General features: G+C 41.7%; 1 protein-coding gene across 2 annotated transcripts in view; it reads right to left on the minus strand.

The window, feature by feature from the left end:
* The window catches only part of KCNH5 (potassium voltage-gated channel subfamily H member 5), a 248,629-nt gene that overhangs the window by 199,662 nt on the left and 24,258 nt on the right, over positions 1 to 24,709 (minus strand). For both annotated transcript variants that reach the window (XM_030558539.1, XM_030558540.1), the window contains exons 3-4: positions 18,977 to 19,083; positions 13,178 to 13,306 (exon numbers count right to left, since the gene is read on the minus strand). In XM_030558539.1, the coding sequence (XP_030414399.1) occupies positions 13,178 to 13,306; positions 18,977 to 19,083 (236 nt within the window). The remainder of the gene's footprint in view (positions 1 to 13,177; positions 13,307 to 18,976; positions 19,084 to 24,709) is intronic.

The following is a 24,709-nucleotide window of genomic DNA, read 5'->3' on the forward strand; positions in this document are numbered from 1 at the left end:
CATGTACTCTGCTCTGTTAAACAATGTCAAAACAGATTTCACTGTCTGAGTATGAACTAATAATTTCTAGTGCAAAAATCTTCCATTTTCTTTTGTTTTTAATTGCCCTACAGAATTGGCAGGAAAGAAGGACAAGGAAGAAGTAAATAAAAAATGTCAGAAGAGCTTTATCTTTCTTAACCAGTGATTTCATAGAACAGCTGGGCACATCAGTGGAATTATGATAACTCTATGCAGACGTTTCACATAATCGCTAGAGGCCACGATACACCACACAGATTCCATTCAGTACTTTCCAGCCATGCCACAAGAACCACAGAAAAAGAGCAACTCTGTTCAGTGGTGAGATCACCCACCTGCATACAATTGTGAATATATGGCTATACGGACACATTGTCCATACCCTTGTAGGGAACTTCCACTGGTATCAATGGGAGTACACAGAGGTCAAGACTTACGGCTTGTCTACACTACACGGCTTTTAGCAACAAGGCTGTGTCGACACAGCCTTGTCGCTAAAAAAGTTGGCGCATGTGAATGCTCTCTATCGGTATTTTGTTGGCACTTTTGCCCACAAAATACTTCCAGCCTCTCGAGCGGCAGTAGCTTTGTCAGCAGGAGAGCACCCCTGCCAACAAAGCCGCATTCACACTGCCATTTACGTCGACATAACTTTTGTCTTTTGCGGGGGATGGAGGGGGGGGGTTAAGTACCCATGAAAGACAGTAGTTTTGTCAACAACGTCGCAGTGTAGACAAGCCCCAAGTCTTTAGTCTGTAAGCATTTCCTACAACCCAGAGATTAGAGGAACAGGAAGGTCATCAGCAAAGCCAAAACTGCTACTGCCAAATATCTGGAATCCATCCAGGATTTCTTCATTTGTCAGATTTATCTCAGCTTAGTCAGCTACACAGAACTTTCTACAGGCAGATGGTCACTGAATCAAGATTTATTTTTTTCCCTGAAGTTCAGGGCATTAATCTGCCTAGTGATTAGATAAAGATTTTTTTGTTTGGTACTGTAGACGATAGTGAATGCCCCTCAAGTCCTTTTTTTGTGTCCCTTTCATGTAGCACCTTCAATACGTGATGAATTACTGGTGGTCTCCATTTAAGAGAAATTTGGATTTAAAAAACTTCCCCTGTTGCAATCAGAAAACTGGTGAGAAATTGCTAACAACGTCATGGATAGGAAAATCATCTCTTCTGTGCTCTGCATTCACCACGAATAGGTGATGCCTAGGGCAATCCTCTGGGAAAGACATATACTCATTCAACCTCTTTTTGTATAAGACAAACACAATAATAGTGCACTTTTAGCTCTAGGAGAAAAGGCAGGAAAAATATAGCTTTAAAATAAATTAATCTTGGCAAGTTTATCCAATGACAGATGAAAGACATCAACCAAATTTTGATTCATAGATTTGGAGGCTAGATGAGACCATTGTGATCAACTAGCTTGACCTCCTTCATGACACAGACCGTAGAATTTCACGCAGTGCTTCCTGCATCAAAGCCCATAACTTCTTGTTGCACTAAAACTGATCTTTTGAAAAAATCCAATCCTGATTTAAGTTCTTGAACTCTGCGCTGTCTTCTACCTTGTAAAGTTCTATCAGAGCCATGGGTTTGCTCGGGAAGGAAAGCGGTATATAATATGGCCTAGAATGACCCTACAAAAAAATCAACATGAGGTCCAGCATACTGTTTTCATCTAATCTAATCTATCTGGCTATGATGTTATTGAATAAACACCAAGCTCATATATGCAACCAATAAAGACACAGCAACTGCAAGGTACTGGGGTCTGAGTGGGAAGACGAGAATGAAGGCAGGCTGTCTTGTTCTCCTTTTGCATCTTAAATAATCATTACAGGATACACGACAGTATTTCTTGACGCTGTTATAGACTAGCTAAATGCAGAATTATATTTAAAAGCTGTGTGTGTTTAAATATGCAAGACACTATTTCCATGACTGGCTAGTGCTGTCAATGATCCTTCAAATATCACCCAATTTATTCCTTCTCTTCCCTGCTTCAATATAGCAGAGACTTAGAAAGAATGATTATTTTTATCATGTGTGTGAGTGACCTCCTGTCCTAGCAGTTATTCTCACTGTGGGAGGAGTGCAGAAGCTGCACAGACTGCAGACGTAACACAAAGAAAGAATGTTCTATAGGAAAAAGAAAGGTCTGTGTCCTGCTCACACAGCTCCATCTGAAAAGCCTGATGTTGAGTTATCCCATTCAAGTTGCTAGGAACATAGGAAATACCAGACCAGACCTGACCCAAAGCTGATCCCGTCTCCAACAATGGCCAATACCAGAGTGCTTCAGAAGAAGATGAAAAAAAGCCCGAAGACAATTTGGGGGATAACTTGCCCATAAGAGAAGTTTTTTTCTTAAATTAGTTTCTGGTTCATGCACTGTGTGATGCTGTATGATTAAAGATGAGTCTTTATATCACTGATATTACCACTGTGATACATTTGCAACAAATCTTACACAAAGTGTATCCTGTAAGGTGTTAATGGAAGAGTTATAATCTATCAAGTGTGATTACCCTGATTAAATCCATGCATCATCTTTGTACCTGAAGTTATGAATATTGGCTACGTATTTGTATCTCCAACATGTGTTTTGTTCCTGGGTGACAGCCTCCAGATAGCTGTCCAGCCCTAATGCAAATTTATGTGTTGAAGGCCCATTAAGGACACTCCATTCCCACAATGGGCCATCGAAGAAACTCATCCCATCCAAATAGCTCTTCCTGTGAATACCTCATCCAGCGAGGAACCAATGGCCACTCCCTGTGATAAAATGTGTATGGGCATGTGATATGCTCATGTGACTCTGTACTCCATCTTGGGACAGTAAATTTCCATGCACAAGGCAAAAAGACCTCTGATGCAACTCCATTTTGCCTCTATCATGCTCTAATTCTCTGGACTGTGGACTTACAACTAAAAAGGAGCATCTTGAACTATGAACTGAGGACCTTCCAATCTTTTAGAAGTTACCAGAGAGACTTTACAAGCCAGCAATCTATTCTATCACTGTTACAAACCTGATATAAGGACTTTGCAAACATTTGCATGTATATGATCGATTGACCATTTATAACTCTCTTCTTTCCTTTTATTAATAAATCGTTACTTAATTTACTATGGATTGGCTGACTGCGTGATATTTGGGTAATGTGAGAGATACATATTGACCGGGGGTAAGTGTCTGATCCTTTGGAATTAGTAAGAACCTCACATATGGTGAACTGGCTCAATAACCTCTCACTATATTAGATTTGGTTACCTGGGTTGGAGTCAAGGGCTGAAATGGCTAAAAGGGATGACTTATTAACCAGCGTGGTGCTACAGAAGTTCTTTGTTACTGACTTGGTGAACCTAGATATAGAATAAACCACTGTCTACCCTGTTTCTCGCAATCTGCCCTGAGGTGGCATTCTCAGTGTGGTCCATCCCAGGCACTGAAACATGAGAATTTACATCCCTGTCTTTAAAATATCCTCCATAATCTGAAGATGTTCTCATTATCCATAGAAATATTCTATCCACAATTCAGGAGTCCATTGCAACTTTCCTCAATCCTGCCTGTAAACTCGGATTGAGACTTCTGCACATCCAGGAAGTCAAAGGTAAAATCACTAGAGGGCTAGAAGGGTCATCTAGTCTAACCTCCTAAAAGATGCAGGATGTGTGTCTAAATCATCCAAGACAGATGACTACCCAGCCTCCTTTTGAAAACCTCCAGTGAAGAAGCATCTATGACCTTCCTAGGCAGTCTGTTCCACTGTCCTACTGTCCTAATCAGTACCAAGAGGAGCAGTACTATCACCTCCCGGGACTTGCATGCTATGCCTCTGTTAATGCAACCCAATATTGCATTTGCTTTTCTGCAACAGCAGCACATTGTTGACTCAGGTAGTTGTGTGTGTTAAACAACTCCAAACTAATATGAGCCGTAGGGGCCAAAATGCCGCTGGGCATGAAAGAAAGGTTCAGAGGCTGAATGACAAGAACTAATCTTTCTCCCTTTCCCACCTGCGGTACATACTACTGCAGCTGAACTGTTGTTTTCCATGCTACAACTCTTTTCCTCTGCAGTTCTCTTCCTAATTATATATTTTACCACAAAGGATTCTCTGCACCTCTTGTTCTAATTATAGTTGTTATTGTGCAGGATATGAGGGGCAAAGTGGTGGCCTCTAATCTTTGGGTTGTAGGTTAGAGTGACAGTACCAAGGTGCCACAACCTAGGTCCTGCATGTTGCCTGAGATAAGTTCCTGTTGTACCTGAGACATGCTGGAGCAAAGGTTTCTCTGAGAGGAGAAATATGGTAACAAATTTATCTTTTTTTAAAAAGAATTTTTTCCAGTGTTTATTTTACATGTGAGCTGCGGTAACACAAGAGGAAGCTGTTAATACTATACTTAGCCATAGCACTTGAGGGAGTGCAGGAACATGGAGCTACCATGTACGCTCATCTACTGAACCAGACACAGAGAATGAAAGTCTTCTGGCCCCAGGAAAAAAAGCTTTGGCAGATGGGACTGTGTTCATTCAACCACTCCCTAAATGAATGAGCTGATTCAGAAATAACTTCTTGAGCAGTGCCTTGGCAGGACATAATATTTCCAGCTTTGCTATTCTTTGGTCCAAATAACACAAGTAAAGTATGGTGCATTGCCTAGAACTAATATATTACTAGATACAACTTGGTCCTATGGTCTTTACACAGTTAAAAAGCCGGAACAACTTTAACTGAGCCATAATTATCCCCTATGAAAATCTGTTCATTTTAGTGCCTGCCTTTCTACTGGATGGACCCTAGTCTAATAGTGTTGCTATGCTGATGCAGCTTTCCTCTCCAGGTGCTGAGTCACTATGCTTTATACTGGACAGCTGGAACGGGAACAAATCTGTTACTACCTGCTCGTTATAGCTGCACTCCACTTTCTTGTTTAAAGTTTACTTTGTGCACTACGAAGTTCTACTGACTTAGGTTTTAGGCACACTCTGGAGGAGATTTCACATCCCCTCTTCAGATTCCCACATTCTTTTACTATTAGTACAGGCTGGTGATCAATTAATTATATGAACGCTTTTGTTCATTTCTGACGTAAAGCTGCCCTTTTGTGTTTTGGACAGTAAGTCAGAATAAATGTACTGAGCTGTCGTGCAGCTTTAAAAAGCTGTGGCAACACACAATGTAGGAAACAGACCAGCAGAGAAATTGTCAAAAGGAGGAGTGACAACTTGGGTCCTTTCCAAGAACACTTCCTCTGATTCGGGACATTTTAAATGGAAGCATGCCAGCTTCCCTTAAAGAAGTAGTTGTTAGGACTTTGCTCTATAAAATCATCTCTTGTTCATTATTACTTGAAGCCAGATCCTTGGCAGTCACCAAGATCCTGGGGCTGGCTGGGGGCTGGTTTGTACCCTGCATAAGTAAAAGCAGCCTGGAGGCTCTTTAACCTGGTGAATTCTCCATCACTGACATTTTTAAATCAAGATTGGATGTTTCTCTAAAAGATCTAGTCTAGGAATTATTTTGGGGAAGTCCTGTGGGCCATGTTATACAGGTGGTCAGACTAGATGATCACAATGGTCTCTTCTGCCTTGGAATCTTGGAATTTAACTTACATCCCCCCACTGCCTATAGCCCCGACTAGGCAATTTCTAGCAGCTGCTCCACACTGATCCTGTCCCTAGGAACACATGGTATGCCAGGGGCCTGGTAACATACAGTCACTATGTCAGTTCTACACTGATGACGGTTTTCCTTAAATGAGGGGAATCCCTAGCTAGCCCATTAAGCCAGCTTTCCAGTACCACGCTGCTGCAGTATGTTGCTAATACCTTGATGGCTATAAAATGATCTGTCCACCACACTAACAGATAATGGTCAAACCGTGATACTTGAAGGTTAGGAATTTGGATATTTTGACACCTAACTAAAGTGGTCTGATTTTCAGAGGTGCTGAACACCGGACTGTCTGTGACAAGGACCCACTGCTCCCGTCCACTTTGCTTCACACAGACTGTTCAGAGACCTTCTCTTGTGTAGATACCACTATGCAGTTATTTACAGCATTTCACTCCACCATTTTCTCCATACTAGTGCTGTCACACAGTATGCATAATGTCATTCAATTCTACTAACCCTTCTCCAAAGCAGGGGGTGTCTCCTCCCAGGGCATTCCCTTTGGTCAGGCCCTGCTAGCCCTGTCTGTCTGCATCTCCTGTCCCTCTCCTGCTTCTCCTTGTCTGTCTGCATCTCTTGTCCCGCTCCCTGCACTTCCTTCCCAAGCTCTTTTATCCTGTCTCCTTGGTAATAGGACTGCTGGTAACAAGTTCGGGTTATCTTTAGCCTCTAAGACTATTACCTTGTCTTTTTTTCCCTCCTCCTTTGCCTCTCGGGGTACTCCCCCTTTCTTTACCTTCTCTCTGGCTTGTGTTCTCCTATCTAATACAGTCCAGTCCTTCTATGCGTAATGATCCTTTTCCCCCTGGGTTTCATTCCAGTTCTCCAGGGTGTCGGATGCCCCTTTGCTTTCCTAATGGGAAAGAGCTCCAGTCCATGCCTAACATTTCCCTTTGAACTTCCAGAAGTACCTGTGCCACAGGGCAGTTTCTTATTAACGCATATATGCATTCGGGCCTCACTCTTCCTCCAGGAAGTTCCACCAGCTCCCACTGGATTAGTGAACAGGCTGAGGCCGTGTTCACCAGTCCCCTTTGATACCTCCTCCCCAACACCACAGGAGCAGTTGGTACTTCCTTCTTTCTCCTTGCTGGGAGTCCCGGTCCAACCACAGAAGTCTGTAAACCCTCACTCCGTCTTTTTACACTTTCCTGCTGCCCACACTGGTAATACGCAATCGACGAGACCCCATCAGTGTCCCTCTGGGATCCTCCTTCTTCTCCTCGGTGCTCTTTCTGGATGTAGGTTCTCTGGTCTTCCTCCAAGATCTGGCCACTTAAGCTGCGACTTTCCCTCCCCACTCCACAGAACGTCCAGGGCTGCAAACTCTTCTGTTAATTTTATTGTCACATTTAGGATAACATATTGATGCCATCTGACCCACATGTGGGTATCCTCCAGCAGACGAATTGTTCAAGAATGACACTGCTTGTAATATCCACACCTTGGGTGTCCAGCCTCAGCCAATGGGTGTCCTAGTCTGTCAGTTTCTGGGCAAATGCCTGAGGCCGTAATCCCCCAGTCCATACATCTTGCAACTTGACATGTTCACTGAGACTTGCCAATCGAAAGATCCACTTAGTCTAGGCTAGCCACATTAACCATTTTGCAATCTCTTGTCAGCTCCTCACTGAGAGCCACATAGGCCTCCTGAGCTTCTCCTGTGTTAGCCATTGCACCCAGTCTCCCTATTCCATCCTGCCCTGGAAGCCACTCTCTCCAACACGATCACAAATGCATGAGGGTCGTCTGCGGGGCCCACCTTGCAGAGGCCTAGCCCTGCATCTGATTGCCAATCCCCACTGCAGGACTCACTACACTTTGTAGGAGCTGTTGCTGCACCAGGGCTTGCTCCCTTATAAACTCCTGCAGAGTTTGGGGGTTTTTGTGGCAGAGCCTGTCAGGCAAGCAAAAAGCTTTCTCTTCAAATGGTGGGACTGTTAGAAGTTCTGCAAGTTCTGCACTTCCTTCTGCTGTTTGACCAGCACTGGAAAGTCTCCTTAATCGCCCAGCCTGCCAAACATTTACACCAGCTCCCCCATCACCTTCTTTATCTGCAAGGATAAAGGAAGGATCCCCAGAGTGTGACAGGGGCTTCCTCCCCCTCTCATCGGCCCTCCCACTGAAATCAATGGAAGTTAAGCACCAAAATACTATTGATGATCTGATTACAGGGCCTTGAAATTGCCACATTTGAAAATGGAGGCGGTAATGGATATTATAGTCGTTATAAACCACATATGAATAAGGGAACATGAAGAGTTTAAAAGTCTCAAGGAAATATCATATTATTTGGATATTTGCTCTGCTGAAAACCAACTGGTTTCCCTTAAGAAAACATTAATGTAGCTCTACTGGGTTGCAATTAGCCTCTGTGTCAGGGTTCATCTGATCTTAAAAATAAAGGAAATAATGAAGGCATTTAAATCAATGCCTCACAGTAGTATCCAAGATCTTAATCTGCAGGAAAAATGCTTAGGTTAACAATGATATTCTGTGAAAAAAAGACTGTAAAAGGGTAATTACAGTAATTCTAATGTTGATTCCTGCCCATAGGAGCACAATGAAAAGTCCTTTTTTCCCCCATCTTGTAGTGCAGCATGAAATGGTTAATATACAACAACACCTTAAACCCTGTATATTCTATGGCATACAAACCAAAGCAGAGCTCTAGCAATTTTTGGAGTCAGGCAGTTTGGAAATATAAAATGAGAAAGATATATCAGTTTCTAACATCAGTAATGAGTATATGCAATTCTAAATCATTTATGGATGTTCAGCCATTCAGATCATTACATTGGCTAGATGTTTGTTCCTTATTATGGATAAACGGTAGCTGGTGAAATGGACTATTTTCTATGATAATATTTTCCACTATACTGTAGCTTTACCAGGGACAGAGGTGAATGGGATATAAAAAAAGAAAAAGCAGAAAATAATGGGCCAGATCGTAAGACTTTTGCACACATTAACTAATGCCTTACTCGACAAGCAGGCCCACTGAAGACAATGAGACCACTGAAGGAGCAAGATGTTATCCGTGTGCACACAAGTATCCCATCTAGCTCAGTGATATTAGGCCAAATTCATTGACTTCAAAATTCCGTGTATTCCGATGCTTAATAATCTGCTGTAATGCTAGGATACATTTAAATGCGTGACTTCTGTTTTTGCACAACCATTTTTGCCTGCACCATTGATTGCATACTAACAAGTGAGCACACACCTATTTTGCACTCACATTCAGCCACTGGTCAGCTTAAAATGGGTGCATACACACTGGATGAGCTTAGGCAAGTCACTTACCGCTCTGTGCCTCAGTTTCCTCATCTGTAAGATGGGGATAAGGATACTGCTCTCTTTTGCAAAGTGCTTTGAGATCTACTGGTGAAAAGTGCTACATAAGAGATACGTAATTTCATATTGTATGTAATTTCAGCCTTTCCTCTAGCTTAACTGTGATTCCAAACACGTTCAAATGCAGAACATTCCATATTTATCTTGCTGTTCATTTTTTCTAAACAAGTTTCATGACTCTGCCACCAACGTGAATTTTTAGATTTAAGTTTAATAATAAATGCAGCTATTTGACCTGAGCTGCAAGTACAAAAAAATGCATTGTAAACCTGGATACCCAAAACTATATTCATTATTTCATATATTGCTTAGAAGCTATTGGTTTTGTATGTGGAGAATGTATCCATTTAAAACAAACAACGTTACTCTCTTACTTCAATTTTTATTTTCTCAGTGGGTTAGATTTTCTTTCAATGGGATTATTCTCTCATTAAACATTAACTGCAAGAGATTTATGTTAATGTGGTTTCGGTTGTGTATGGAGCACGCAGGCTTTTATCAGGAACATTCCTTTAAGTGGCATTTTCAGATTTTTTTAAGTGAATTTAGTTTTTGTGAAAGGCACGTGTAGACATCCCTGATAACTTAAGCCCTCAACAGAACAGGTATAGGACTGGCAGCAGCAATGCAAACTTGTGCGCAAGATTCAGGCCTAGAGGAATCACGTCTAGGAGTCAGATAATGGCTAAGCCTCCACCCCTGCTCAGACTGCCAACAGTGATGCCAGCTGCAATGATGATTTTTGTGAGGTGGACATTTGCCCACTAGAAACTGGACTGAAGCCATCAAATCCAAGGAAATGCTTTTTGGCAACCCATCAATCTGGGCCACAGTGAAGCCGATGACCTTGAAGGGAAAGGTTCCATATCCTAGCACCTATCCCTTGAGACACTGTCTAATTGTTATGATTTTAAATGCTATTTCCTTGCGTTTTGCAGGAGTGAGATATATTATAGCTCTAGGATATGGCAATATACTTGCCGATACTGCAGAATACATTGGTATGGCAGGATTAGTACATAATGTCATCGATATTTTATTGCTGTTGAATTTTTCATCTTAAATGAAATAGACATCTTAAATAATAGACAGTAGCTCAAATACACCATTCATAGTTACATTGGGCATATGTTTTACTTATGTATTATGTACTTCATAGCCCTGATAGACTCTCAAAACAAAAAAAGTCTTAAAAAAATATGAGTCCTTTCAGTGACAAATTCTAGTACTTTAAAGCAGTATTTTACCATAGTGCTTTTCATAAATGCTTCTAAATTTCCCAGTAAATTGTAATTTATACATCTATCAAGCCCATAATTCAAAACTAAAGTGCTCTGCGAGCCTGTGCGCATACAGCGATGTTATCTGCAAGAAAAATGAATTATGCATATCCTATAGCACTACATCTGACAAAGCAGTGCTGTAATTCCAATGCAGTGGGGCAATACAGACTCATTCAATTGAGATACAAAAGGTAATGCAACAGTGCTGGGTTTTTTTCTTCCAAGTACTGATGCCAACATTTATAATCTAATATTTTCAGAGAGAGAGAGAGAGAGAGAAGAACAAACACAGGGAGCTCCTCCTGATTTACACCAGTGTAAGTGAGAAGAAAATCAGGCCAATGATGTGGGGTTAAACAGGCTTGTATTGGATATTTTACCCAAAGTACTCTGATCGAGTGCTGTTAGACTTCAGCCATGTTGGTCAGTCTGCCCATGTGAAAGCAAAAGACAATACGTCCCCATGCCCGGAAAATGGGCTTTACAGGAGCAAGCACTTTTTAAACTGGCAGGTTAAAATCTCAGCCTGCTACAGGGCAATATTTTGGAATGGTGCTTAAATGTAACAATTGGCATTTGAAAATAACGATACCCTCCCATTTCAGACAGCAGCAATAAACAGGGAGAATTTTCACAGCTTTTTAACATTTTCCCCCATAAACACATATTGCAGAGGTGGACCATCCACCCTGCTACAGTGAAATACTAGTTTACCACAAGAGGTGTCATCTCCTGCCCAACAAAAGAAGGCCTATGGGTATTAGACAAGCCACTGTAGAACATCATTGGACAAAAGACTTTCTTGGTTCCCCTCTCTCCCAAACATCTATGAAATGGAGATGTGCACAAATCCTCATCCCATCAGCTTGAGCCCTGGGGAAGGGGATAAAAATCTATGTCAAGAAAAACTTGTTATCACTACGTTGCTTGGAATGTGGAGAGAAAGGGATCCCCAAGCTGCTTTGCCTGGGTTAGCCCTCAAGGACACAAAGAGCTTGTATATTACAGCAACATCTATAACCTTTTGATACCTAAGACTGTAACTCATTCGGTGTATATGTTTACCTGCTTTAACCTTGTAAATAACTCTCTTATTTCTTTTTCCTGGTTAATAAACTTTTAGTTAAATACAGGATTGGCTACAAGCATTGTCTTTGATGAGAGATCTAAGGTACAAATGACCTGGGGAAAGTGACTGGTTCTTTGGGAGTGGGAGTAACCTGAACATTGTGGTGATTTTTGATGTAAGGGATCATCTATCAAAAGGCAGGCTTGCCTGGGTGGCAAGATAGATCAGTGTGTCCGAGGGGACTCTCTAGGACTCCATGTTAAGGCTGTTATAGTATCTGATGAGTTCACACTTGTTACTTGGTTGGTGAAATCTAGTGATAAACCCCAAACTGGCTGTATGTTCTATGTCCTGTTCCTGGACAGTTTGCCCTGAGGTTGGCACACATGCTCGTAAGTCTCTCCAGACAGCTTGACAAATATATTCAGTAACTTTTGAGTTACCTGAACATGGATAATCAGATGTTATCCACACTGTACGAAAATCATTCAGACCCTGTTTTTTTGCACTTGGAGGACACCAAGAGTTTCTCTTTAAAGCTTTGAGTGTCCATAGTTCTCCATGAGAAACACAGACTTTGCCAAGTTGGGGGGCAGGGTGAGGGAGAAGGTGAGGAATAAATAAACGATAAGCAAATGCAAAGCAAATCTTGGATGTGCATGCAACAGGATATTATTTCCCTTAAGGAAGTGTGCACTAAGTATAATTAGAAAAACAACACACACATAAACTTAGCATACAACAGTCATGAAGCACAGAATATGCCTCAGGATCGAGACAGACAGTATAAACAGGTCCTTTTCACCCTTCCTCAGCAGCTGTCCTTGGACAAGGCTGAGGATCTAAGCCCTGGGTGTTTATTTGAATAGGCCACTGCACATCCAAATGAACACCATCTGCAGCAGCTGTTAACAAATAAACCCAACAACCAGAGCTATGTGGATATCATTGCTGGCAAACAAGGAACAAGCAAAATGGGCCATTTCGTTGTAATTTCACCTTCAACAGAAAAAAGATATCAGTATCTCATCACCAAGGGGAAAAAAGGTGTTTACTAAATGGAAAATTATAATCTCTTTAGGGAAAGACATTTAATTTTCAATCTCCTAAAACAGTAAAGCTTAACAAATAATTAAAAGTGGCTAACAAAGTCTCAAAGTGATACTAGTTTCTAATCTAAGCAAAATCTAGCTGTGCTGAAACAATCAGTGAAACCATACCAAAAAAAAATGTACCAAGTCTAGGGACAGTTGCAGCATGTTGTTAATGAATGTTACACACACACAAAGAACAGGAGTACTTGTGGCACCTTAGAGACTAACAAATTTATTTCAGCATGAGCTTTCGTGAGCTACAGCTCACTTCTTCGGATGCATAGAATGGAACACACATAGAATGTTCTCCTGTCTGTGTGTTCCATTCCACGCATCCGAAGAAGTGAGCTGTAGCTCATGAAAGCTCATGCTGAAATAAATTTGTTGGTCTCTAAGGTGCCACAAGTACTCCTGTTCTTTTTGACGATACAGACTAACACGGCTGCTACTCTGAAACTTATTACACACACACTGCTTGATCTTAGAGTTTTATACCACAAGCGTAGCAGAACGATGTCCGAACTCTTACACATTGCTAAGTATTTCCTTAGCAATGTGTAAGCCAAGAAACACTTCACGTTCATTGTTTGCTTCTGCTCTGAGGTTCAACTTGAATGTGTGTATTTTAACATTAATTTATTTTAAAAATTACCTTTTGTTGAATCATCTTCAATTGGTTGTTTGAACAAAGTGATATCTTTAAAAGTGCACAGGAACAAAACCACTTTTTCATGTTCGTTTCTTATAGGTGCGATTTGCATGTAGAACCAAACTGGGGTTCCTGGAGAAGAGAGAAAGAAACCGGGGCATGTGATAGAATACCAGCCTTCCACAACTCCGACACGGGGCTTTTCATGATTTAAATGCTGTATTGCACACATTTATCTGAAATCCATTTCTAGATAGCTGTACTTTTGCCATGTTTGTTTGTGTCTATAATATATTCAGACGCACATTAAAATGAGAAAATGCTAGCAATCCAATGAACTAATCACAAGTAACCAAAGGAAGAACCCCAAAATAATTTCTGCCATAACACTGTTTTACTGTTCCCCCTTTAGCCTAGTCTCTCCCTATCATTCTCTGCCCCCTTTGGAGTCTGGGTGGGTCTCATTCTCAGGGTATGCAAAACTTTCTGATATTTCTAAAGTAACAAACAATGCGAGAGGAAAACCTTGAAGATCCACGTTACACATCACAGAGAACCAAAACAAAATGGCAAAGTCACCTATGTTTTTCCTTTGCTGGTCATCTTTAAAAAACGAGCTTTAGATTTTTTCAAAAATATTTTTTAATTTCTCTGTAAATGAGGATGATGCTGTCAAACGTGCCATGTCCCAGATTTGACACTCTTCCACACATAAAAAAGAACATTTGAGAGATGAGCTCAGCCATCCTGCCTCCCTGTCTGCTGGGCTAATCACCAGACGATACCCTGCCCCTCCACATACACAGCTGAATATAGAGCCCCAGAGGTCTGACTCCCAGTCTCTCTGCTGTTCTAACCAATAGATAATAAACCCACCGATATATCTTCCTCTTAGTATCTGAACTAAAGGTAAAACCATTTTACAAACCTGGCACTTTGGTTAAGCAATCAACGAAGCACCTAACATGCTGGAGTGGTTAAGTTAGCAGATTTAAAAGTTTATTAGGGAATATTTTAAAGATAAATGATACAGAGAGTTTGAAATGTCAGTTTTTGGTCATTGGGGGTAACATACAGAGCATAGAGGGACGTCATTATTTTGGTATTGGACAGCACATAACAGATACAGTCTGCAATGTCCTCAATGCGGGGTGTACGGTGGGTGGGATCAAGATACAGTCAGGCAGTAGTGGGAGTACATCACTCATACAATAGGTTACAAGCAGTCACTGAGTATAAATAAGCGGGCCAGGTAATGGGGACAGGATGACCCTCACATGGTGGAGTTCAGTTTGGTTGGTTCAGGGCTCAGGGGATATAGTCAGGGGAGGGGGGGGGTTATCATTCCTGCTGTGTGCATATATATGCTGAATTCTCCTGCATGATGTACCAGGAAAACCAGCAAGTGTCCTGTTCTCTATAAGGTCAAATTCACCCCTGTGTAGTCAGCCACCACAAGGATTGTGCACCACTTCAGTTCTATTGCTGCATGCTGATCTGCTGCAGGGGAGGTAGATTTTACTCTTATTGATTTGGGATCCTACACAGTTTGTTTAGAGATACGCAGTTCACTTGTATGAATGGCATTGTCAGTGAAGCCTTACCTACACTAGAAAAAATGGGCCACCCTGAGAGTCATTTGCTCCCCATAGCAAGCTTGCAACACCTCACATCCATACACAGAGGTTCTCCAGTGTCATCAGCATAGGACATGGCCTCTTTGCAAACTGTCACATGGATTAATCTCTGGCAAGGTGCTTAAGGTGGTGTGATTGTATATTCAGTTTATATCCATCCCTGGCAATCTTGTCACACCACTGAAGCTTTTGGCAAACATGGCAAACAAGTTGCAGCATTCCTTGGTACACATGCTTTGAAACTGGTTGGTCTTCTAGTCTAACAATATGTCCAGGCCAAGAAAGCCATTGAAACTGAACCATTGCGGATGGAGACAGTGCCTGGTTCGGCTTCTGAATAGCCTCATTTCTGATCTTGTCCTTGTCATAAACCGATAGCTAAGGGTTAACGTCCCTTTCACCTGGAAAGAATAATCTGAACCACCTGACCAGAGGACCAATCAGGAAACAGGATTTTTTTCAACTCTGGGTGGAGGGAATTGTGTGTCTGAGTTCTTTGTCTTCTATCTGTCCCTCTCAGCTTTGGGAAGGATTTTTTCTATTTCCTGCTTTCTAATCTTCTGTTTCCAAGTTGTAAGTACAAAATATAGTAAGGCAGTAAGGCTTCTATTGTTTTCTGCCACTAGATATGGAGAAGTGGATGGAGACCACGAGAATGGAAAATATCATTCCAACATTCTTCAGCTTTCCTCTGTGCCCACATTGCACTTCCATTCAGCAGAGCTGGTCTAACTGTGGTTCCACAGATCTGCAGCATAATGTCTCAACATTCCCCACAGAGGCTACTGAAGGGCCAAAAACAGAGCAGCATCGGCTACTTCACAGGCATCCACTTCTTTTGAGCATCTTCAGACCTCATGCTGGAGGATGGCTTAGAAGAATGCACAATGCCATTTGGATTAGACATGCTTTCATCCAGGTTAAAAATTGTTTTCAGTCTGAACTGTTTTGGTGCCAGTATGGACACAGACTAGTCCACCCACAATGCACCACTGGCCTTTCAAAATCTCCCACCATGCATTGCTTCTGGAGTTGTACCAGAAACTGCAGAATAGGTGCCCAGAGGGCACTGCAAATAAAATGGTTTAGCACAGGACTAGTGTAGACAAGGTCAAAACTGCAATTCACCATGGCTAGTGTGGCTACACTGAACTGATTGTGATTAAATGAGCACAGTAGCAGTAAGTGGTACAAGCACAGGGAAGGCCTGTGGTTTAGGGTTTATTCCAGGGACATTGTGCTGACTGCTCCATTATTTCAACTCCCAATGGCCAACTCAAGATTTACAGACCTGAACACTGGCTTCTAAGAGGTTTGTAATGTGCAGCTCTTTAGACAAGTAACTAATTAAAAAGCAGAAGGCACTCTAATAAACATAAGGAAACCAGGCAGTCCTCATAACAGCAAGCTTAAAATGCTAAGTAAGTGCCTGAGGGCAGCAATCCTGAGGATAACGCCTGAAAGCAGCAGCTCTGGATAATACTTCTCACTATGCTAGAGGCAAAGGAGAAGCCAAACAAATCTCAGTTGCTCCCAAAAGAATCTCTCAGGAGAAAAACCTACACAACTCATGAGCAAGAACACACAGCACTGCTAGGCACAGAGTGGGGTTTGAAATGAACACTGGGTGTTCTCACGCTTGGTCTATGAAAGTGCAGTGAACTCAGAGCAGAAGGCTGGTGACACATCTGGCCTCCAGTGGGAATAAACTGAAACCCCTCAATCTGGGAACAGTCTGTATTTTCTGCAGGTGTTCTAGAAGAAACGTACACTACCTATTTTTTGCTACAATGTTAACTTTAACATGTGCTTATGTAGTGAGGTCACGTTTTGCCAACCTGCAGGAAGCCAGATACAGATTATGACTGTGTAGAACCAAGTGCTGGACAATGCATTTGCTGAGACAGAAGTCAGCCAGTTAAAGTGTTAGTACCAAAAGGAGTCTTAATTCTTGCCTTTGGAGAAGAGGAGAGAGAGCAAGAGAGACTGAATTTAAGGATGGGATCCGATCCAAGACTGAACAGAGAATGACCCTATAGACTGTACTTGGATATTTTCTTATTACAAAATCCTTCCACTATCCTGCATATCTTATAAAAACTACAGACAGAAGAGCTGGAAATCTGGGCACAGCTGAAGGTTTTAATGAGGAAGCTGTGTTTCAGGGATTTATTGAGAGGCAATTCACTCAAGCAGGGGATATTCTTTTCTAAGCAAAAGCTGTTGGCCTGATATGGAAAAGAGATCAGGAGAAAGCTTTTAGCTTTTCTATTTAAAAATAAAAGGGAAATTAACCAGGAGCTGCCACTTCAGCTTATTTTTAATAAGATAACCCAATAGCAAAGGGGAGAGTTAATTGCCAGGGATCCATTCCGTTACCAGCTGGAAACAGGGCGTGGAAACATTAGAAGCCTCCTCCAGTGGAGAAATGCAGGGCAAACCCATCTCAGGACATTTTCCTAATATGTGGGAGCAATCAGGCAGAGTGCATGGACAAAAGAGCAGAGCAGCAGAAAAGCAAAAGAACAGACATGACCATATGCCAAAGACCAGAATGGTGTCATTCACAGAACATGTCAAGACACCTGCAGCAATACTGGAAGTGAGAGCTGCAATTGTTCTTCTTTTAATGGAAAAGTTTGCTAAAATACTTCGGGTGGGCAGAATTTGGGGAATCTTAGGATAACTTATTACTGCTTAAGTGTGTGCAAGGCAAAGGACAGGATGATTTCTTCTACAAAGGGAAACTGGAAATGAAGTATAAAGAACACACGTATAATTTCAGGAAGTCTTAGCAGGTACAATCTCAGGGAGCAGCATTGTCTTAAATCCTCTGTTCATAGTTATCAGAAACAGAAGTGTTTGTACTGAGATATAGCACAACTATTGGATGAGGCCCTGGAACACAATTTACCCTTTCCTACAGTGCATTTGTTTCCTGCAACTGACGTACACTAGGAAAAGCTAAGGACCCAATCCTGCAAGCTACTCCATGCAGGCATAGGGGTCTGCCTGTGGAGAGCAGCTTACAAGGCTACAGCCTCCATTACGTGGCCTCACATAACCGAATGAACATGCAAGTTACTGGGTCAAGCTTCCGGGATCTCATGGCAGCAGTATTCTTTGAATAGTGATTAAGTCCAAGCATTAAAAAAAAGAGGGACTGTAAGAGTTAAAAACACAGAGTTTGTAAACTCTGCCAGCCAATCCATAACTGACAGATTTTTTCCAGTATCATGTTAAATGTTGATGAGGAAGAACAATGCACAGGAGCAGCATAAACACCTAAAGAGAAAGACTAGAGTGGCAATATGTAGTAGCAACCTGACTCTGAAGTAAAATCATCTCCAGTCCTTGAAACCTGCTGGAGAGGCCAGACAGCTGAAGGAGAGAATTGGTCACATTGTTGAGTTACTACATTGTCCTCTGCATTCCAATAACCTTGTAATAATTCTTGACTGGGTCTTATGTTTGGTGGTCTAATCCAAGTTCCTAATGGGTATCTTTACGCATCATAGAGCCATCAGATCAGTAGGCACAAGTGACAGGACCATAGACACCTGGGACATGAGTGTTCCAGCTCATGATTGACGGACATTCTCCAATCTGCATGGAGCACCTCGCACAGTGCTTCCTACAAATGTACCTAGTTTGATCACTTTCATATAACTCATTTTTGAAACTTTTGGGGTATGTTTCTGGGGCCCTCACTTGAGGCATTTTAAAGGGGCCAGACTTTCAGAGTACTGAGCACCTACCCACTAAAAACCAGAGTCTTTTAAGGGGTCTCAAGCAGGCCAGCTCCAGGCACCAGCTTATCAAGCAGGTGCTTGGGGCGGCACTTTCAGGTATTCGGCAGCAATTCAGTGGAGGGTCCCTCACTCCCACTCAGAGCGAAGGACCTCCCGCTGAATTGCCGCAGATCACAATAGCCATCGCGGCTTTTTTTTTTTTTTTGACTGCTTGGGGCGGCAATACCCCTGGTGCTGGCCCTGGTCTCAAGTTGCCCATTCAAATATTAAGGCACCCAAAACCACTAACCACTTTTAACAATCTTGCCCCAAACTCCCACACAAATGCTAAAAGAAACATTGGTATTGCTCAATTATTCATTTTAAAAAATGTACTGTCAATTACCACCAGTTGCATACAATGTTATACATACTGTTTTTCTTGTACAGAAGAATTTCAAAGCAGTTTGACTCATAGTTGTCAAAAGTCTGTCTGACTTTTTCAATGGTCTTCTTATCCGTCAGTTCCCCATACATAAAACTGGAAAAGAAAAATCCATTTCTGTTTTTTTCCACACTCAAGTAACAACTTATAAACATTGGCTATGCTGTAATCGTCATCACTGAAATGTAACTATGAGTTACACCTCATATCAACATTTATGGTATTCCAAGATTGCCATGAAACCTATAAAGCAAACAATCGAGGCTGCTTATTTATTGTAAGAAAGATTTATGTGCTGTCATTTTACATTTTATAAGTGACTTTCTAGGCACACATTCAAGGCTAGAGTGTTAAAAAAAGAGCTGACAATATACAAAAGCATATCCTATTACTACCACTGGGGCAACACGTAAAAATGCTACAGTGACAAAATGATAAAGTGGAGAAGAAAACTCAACAAAAGCCATGCAAATTCTCAAATCCTCTTAGAACCCTTTATACTTGTGAGGCAGAATGGAATCCACTACTGATAAGTCCTGATGATCCAAGCATCGGTTATGAGAATGTTGAGTTACTCAAAATTTGCTCCCATGCCCCAAATCCAAAATTCAGACAGGGACCAAGTTCTGTTTTTTAAAATTATCCAGAGGTACCCCAAGACATTCAGGTAATCAGAGTTTACTTATAAAGGTCTGATTATGAATCAAGACAGGATTTCACCAACAAGAAATAAAGGTTGCAATTCACTTGCAAATAAAAGTTGTGCTGGATTGGGGGATTTAAGAGTACGAATTGTCCCTCTGACGTCAAGTCAAGTTTGCATTTATCCCATGTGAGTGGGAAGGAAATCACTGGGACAACTCACATGCTTTAAGTTAGAGTCGTGTCTAAGTGCCTTGCTGGATCAATTCCTCAGCTACCCTGTTCAACACTACACCTTTCAAATAGTGCATCCCCAACATCAATTATACAAGTGCCAGCACCTGTCATTCATATTGGCAGGGTGAATTTCAATGGAAGAGCATCCCTGGTTCAAATTCCCTGTGCTGATACAAATGTGCAAAACTCCATTAAACTCCTCTGAGGTTTAGTTACACTATATTTACCTCACTTGCTTAATTTGTGGAATAAAATAGAACTGGATGAATTGCCTTTTTATTGCACAAGAAATCAAACTGCTAGACTATTACACAACTCTTAAGAAATATGCAAATACATTTACTTATTTCATGTTATTCAATTAATTTTTGTATCACACTGTTTGGAAAAAGTACTAAAATGCATCTGTACATTCCTCCTCCTCCCCTCCACTAAACAGCTATAAATGCAAACTTAACAATGGTGCGGGTCTGCTGCTCAATGGAGAAGGTGAGCTGGGAATGGAGGATGATAGAAAGGCAGAGCTGCTCAATATCTACTTGGCTTCAGTCTTCTCACAAAAAATAATGTGTGACCAGATGACTAGTGAAGTTACTATAGATAATAAAGGGGAAGGCATGCAGATTGGGAAAAAGTAAAGAACACATCAGATCTTCCGACCAATTTGAATGGATGCAAATCAGCAGGGCCAGATGCTATGTACACAAGGGTACTAAAAGAATTAGCTGAAGAAATCTTGGAGCCACTGGCAATAATATTTACAAACTTATGGATGACAAGAGAGATCCCAGAAGACTGGAGAAAGGCTAACATAGCGTCCACCTTTGAAAAGGGGGAAAAGGATGCACCAGGGAACTATACAGCAGTCAGCCAAACCTCGATACCTAGTAAGATACTAGAGCAAAGTATAAACATTCAATTTGCGAATACCTGGCGAATGAAGTGGTGATCACTAGCAGCCAGCATGGATTTACCAAGAACAAATCATGCCAAACCAGTTTGATTTCCTTCTTTGAGAAAGTAACTGATTTGCTGGATAGGAGGAATGTGATGGACATAACATACCTGGACTTCAGCAAGGCTTGTGACACAGTCCCACATGACATTTGATAAGTAAGCTAGAGAAATGTGGGCTTGATGGAACTACCATTAAGTGAATACATAATTGGGGGGTTCCCACAGGGATCTGTTTTGAGTCTGGTGTTGTTTAACACCTTTATTAATAACCTGGATGTAAGTATGGAGAGCATACTGATCAAGTTTGAGGATGACACAAAGCTAGTAGGGGTTGCCAATACTTTGGAGGATAGAGCTCACATTCAGAGGGATCTTGATAAATTGAAGAACTGGGCTTAAACAACAAAATGACATTCAGCAAAGACACATGTAATGTGCTACACTTCGGGAAGAAAAACCAAACACATAGATACAGAATGGGGGGAAAACTAACTTGGCAGCAGCACTGCTCAGAAGCATCTGGGAGTTGTGGTGGATCACCACCTCAACATGAATCAGCAACGTGATGCTGTTGCAAATAAAGCAAATGCAATTTTAGGTTGCATTAACAGAGGCATAGCACGGGAGGTGATAGTACCACTCTGCTCATTGCTGGTTAGGCCTAAGCTGGAGTACTGTGTCCAGTTTTGGGCACCAATGTACAGAAAGGATGCAGAAAAACCTGAAAGGATCCAGAGGCAAGAGCCAAAGATGATCAAAGAGATGGAATGTGAATCATATGAGCAAAGGCTGAGGGAACTGAGTATGTTTAGTTTGGAAAAGAGGAGATGGGCAGGGCGGGGAGATATGATAATGGTCTTCAGATACTTGAAAGGCTGCCATAAAAAAGACAGGAGAAAAGTTGTCCTCTCTTGTCTCAGAGGGCAGGACAAGAGGTAATGAGTTCAAACTACAGCATAGCAGGTTTAGATTAAATCTCAGGAAAAACTTCCTAACTCTAAGAACGGTTGGACAATGGAACAGACTGCCTAAGCTTCTTCATTGGAGTTTTTCAAAAGGAGGCTGGTATAAATGGGAACCGCTCCATTGACTTTACTTCTACGGGTATGTCTACACTGCAGCTGGGAGCAGGGTCACCTAGGGGAAAGGAGGGTGCAAGGAAAACTGATGCGTGGGATTGCCGCACCATTCAGGTTTGGCCTAGCAGCTCCTTCGCAGTGGAGGGACCACCAGTCCAAACTGAGTGGTGATGCAAGCCTGTGAGCCAGGTCACAACACCCGAAGCAGGGAGCTGGACCCAGCCCCTTAGGACAGGAGCCAGCACTGTGGGGTTGCAGGGGAGGCTCCTCTCCAATATGCCACCACTCCCCAGGTCCTCCTCTCAGGGACAATTTTTTTGGAAGGTGGGAGGGCTTCCGTTTCAGATTTTGCCCCAGGCTCCCAAACACCTGTGTACTGACCTGACTGAGAAGTGTGATTCACAGCGTGGGTAGACAGACTCATGCTAGTCCAGCTTGAGCTAGTGTGCTAAAAACAGCAGTGTGGGCATCGCAGCCCAAGCTTGGCCCACAGTGGCGGCCCAGGCAGGCTTGGACTCAGGTGGCTAGCCCGAGCTGCCAAACGTGTTGCCATGTCCACACTGCTATTTTTAGCGCACCAGCTCAAGCTGAGCTAGCGGGGAGTTACCTGGGTGGGAAATCACACCTTCCAGCTGCAGTAGAGACATACCCTAAAACACTGAATTTAATAACAGAACATCTGAGCCCTCATGGTTGTTCTTCCCCAGGACCAAATATAAATGAAGACAGTTCTATGCAGATCTACAATTAAAGAAGTGCAAGAAAAAGGAAGATAGAATAAAAGCTGTCAAATGCTTGGATGAACATACTTTTAATTGCCATTTTCTTTGTTCACAGGCATTTTGAGTTGGAATGGCAATCCACAATAGAAACCTCCATGAAAATTAAAGATAAAGGAGGAAATAAGGCTACCAGTGTCTCTACAGTTTAAAAGAAGTTTTTCTTTTATTGGTTGACAAACCTTCAGAGCTTCAGTAAACTGAGATTTATTTTACACTTATGCTGCAAGAAACAACAAAATAAGTTGTTAGTGACTTAACTGTGTTAGGGCCAGACTGTGAACTCCTTACTCACTACTGGTAAGCAGTTTTTCACACTAGCACAGTAGTTCTACTGGGTTAAGAGGATACTCGCAGAGTAAGATGCTACTCAGTGAGAAGAATGGGATCAGAATCTGGCCTGTAGATCAAAAACGTCCTATAATATTTGTGGGATACTAAAGGAAGTTATTCACAGCAAAACAAAGGCAGGCACCGATATAGTATATGTCATTACTAAGTTACCAGTGCAAATTATTAAGGAGATGCTACTGAACTTTTCTGTGATGACTGATGCCAGCAATCTGTTTTACCAAATCAGCAGAGTTGTACAAGATACCACTCAATAATGTCATCATTTTTCTAATTCATCACCAACCTAGAATCCAACTTCTATTAATACATGGCTGTCTTTCAGATAATTCCACAACACACTGCAGACAGAATATTTTCAAACAATCTGTTTTCTATTTATAATTTCAGCTGATAATGTTTTCTACATTTACATTTGAGGTGACAACAACTAAGGTTGGAATGTTCAATTTCTTTTTAATCTGTTCTCTTTAATGCACTGACAGGGCAAAACAAAAATATGACCCGAGAGGTTTAGCATAATGTGTCATGCAACTGAATTTTCTGTTGTGTTGTTCCAGAGATTTAAAACAATTTTCCCCTTAGCACGAGACTACAGAAAAAAGATTCTGCTCAAGTGTTTACATAGTTTATAAGTGCAGGAACAATCAATATTAATTAGAGGTATAATGACTAGCTGTATTCAGCATCTTGTACAGTGGGGATATTAGGTATTAAGGAGTAACTATATAACCCTGCTGAATATGATCAATCAACTATATGTTTACAAGAAAATCAATTTATGACAGCAGTCAATCTCTAAAGTTCAAATCTTACAATATTTTCCCATATAAGGAAACATTTCAAGGTCTTGTGCTGCAATAACTAAACTTTTCAATGGACAGTTTCTAGTATCAGGTGCATAGGGAACTAACAAAGCAACTCTGCCATACAAGTTACATAAGATCTCTGTTTATCACAGATTTAATTTTGACTGTCCCCCTCTCTTTTTCTTTTTTTTAAAACCACTGGGGGGACTCCCATCCCTACTCCTTTATCAACACACTGTCTTCCTCTGTCACCGGTTGTGGTTATTTATTACTTGTCAAGCATCAACAGCACACTGTACAAGACAAATATGGAGACCACTCCATGCTGGGGATCCTACAATCTACATGATGGACATATCGCAGACACATAAGACTCACTGAGATAGTCGCAGAAAGGAGCAACTTTAGACAATTTTTTTCTCTTTCTTAAGCAGGTCAATTTGTATTTATCTTGTTTGTGTTCTTACCTCCCTCCCAAGCACCCCCCGAAACAGAAGAATCATTCAATACAGTGCAGCTCTGAGTGGGCACAGGACTCTTGTATTGCTAGTCAGTTTCAGACCGCTGCTGGTGGTGTCACCAGTAGTGCCCTCTTCGTGTTAATGGATAATTCTGTGAGGTTCTGAAGGCTGGGTGAATGGCAAAGCATGGCAGGATCCTAAACCAAAATTACAACCCTGTTTATCAAGGGGCATTCGATGAAAACCAGCACGACAGCATTATGCGGGCCAATGCCAGCTTGAAAAGGATTCACCCAAAATGAACAACGGCCACCAACTCGCGAATTAGAAGCTTCAAAAATCTGCAAGTTAAAGCACAGCACCCTTTATAATAAACCTCAATGGAAACTCCCCAGGCCTGATTCTCG

The sequence above is a fragment of the Gopherus evgoodei genome, chromosome 4 (assembly GCF_007399415.2).
Source record: "Gopherus evgoodei ecotype Sinaloan lineage chromosome 4, rGopEvg1_v1.p, whole genome shotgun sequence".
In the NCBI taxonomy this organism is placed as follows: Eukaryota; Metazoa; Chordata; order Testudines; family Testudinidae; genus Gopherus; species Gopherus evgoodei.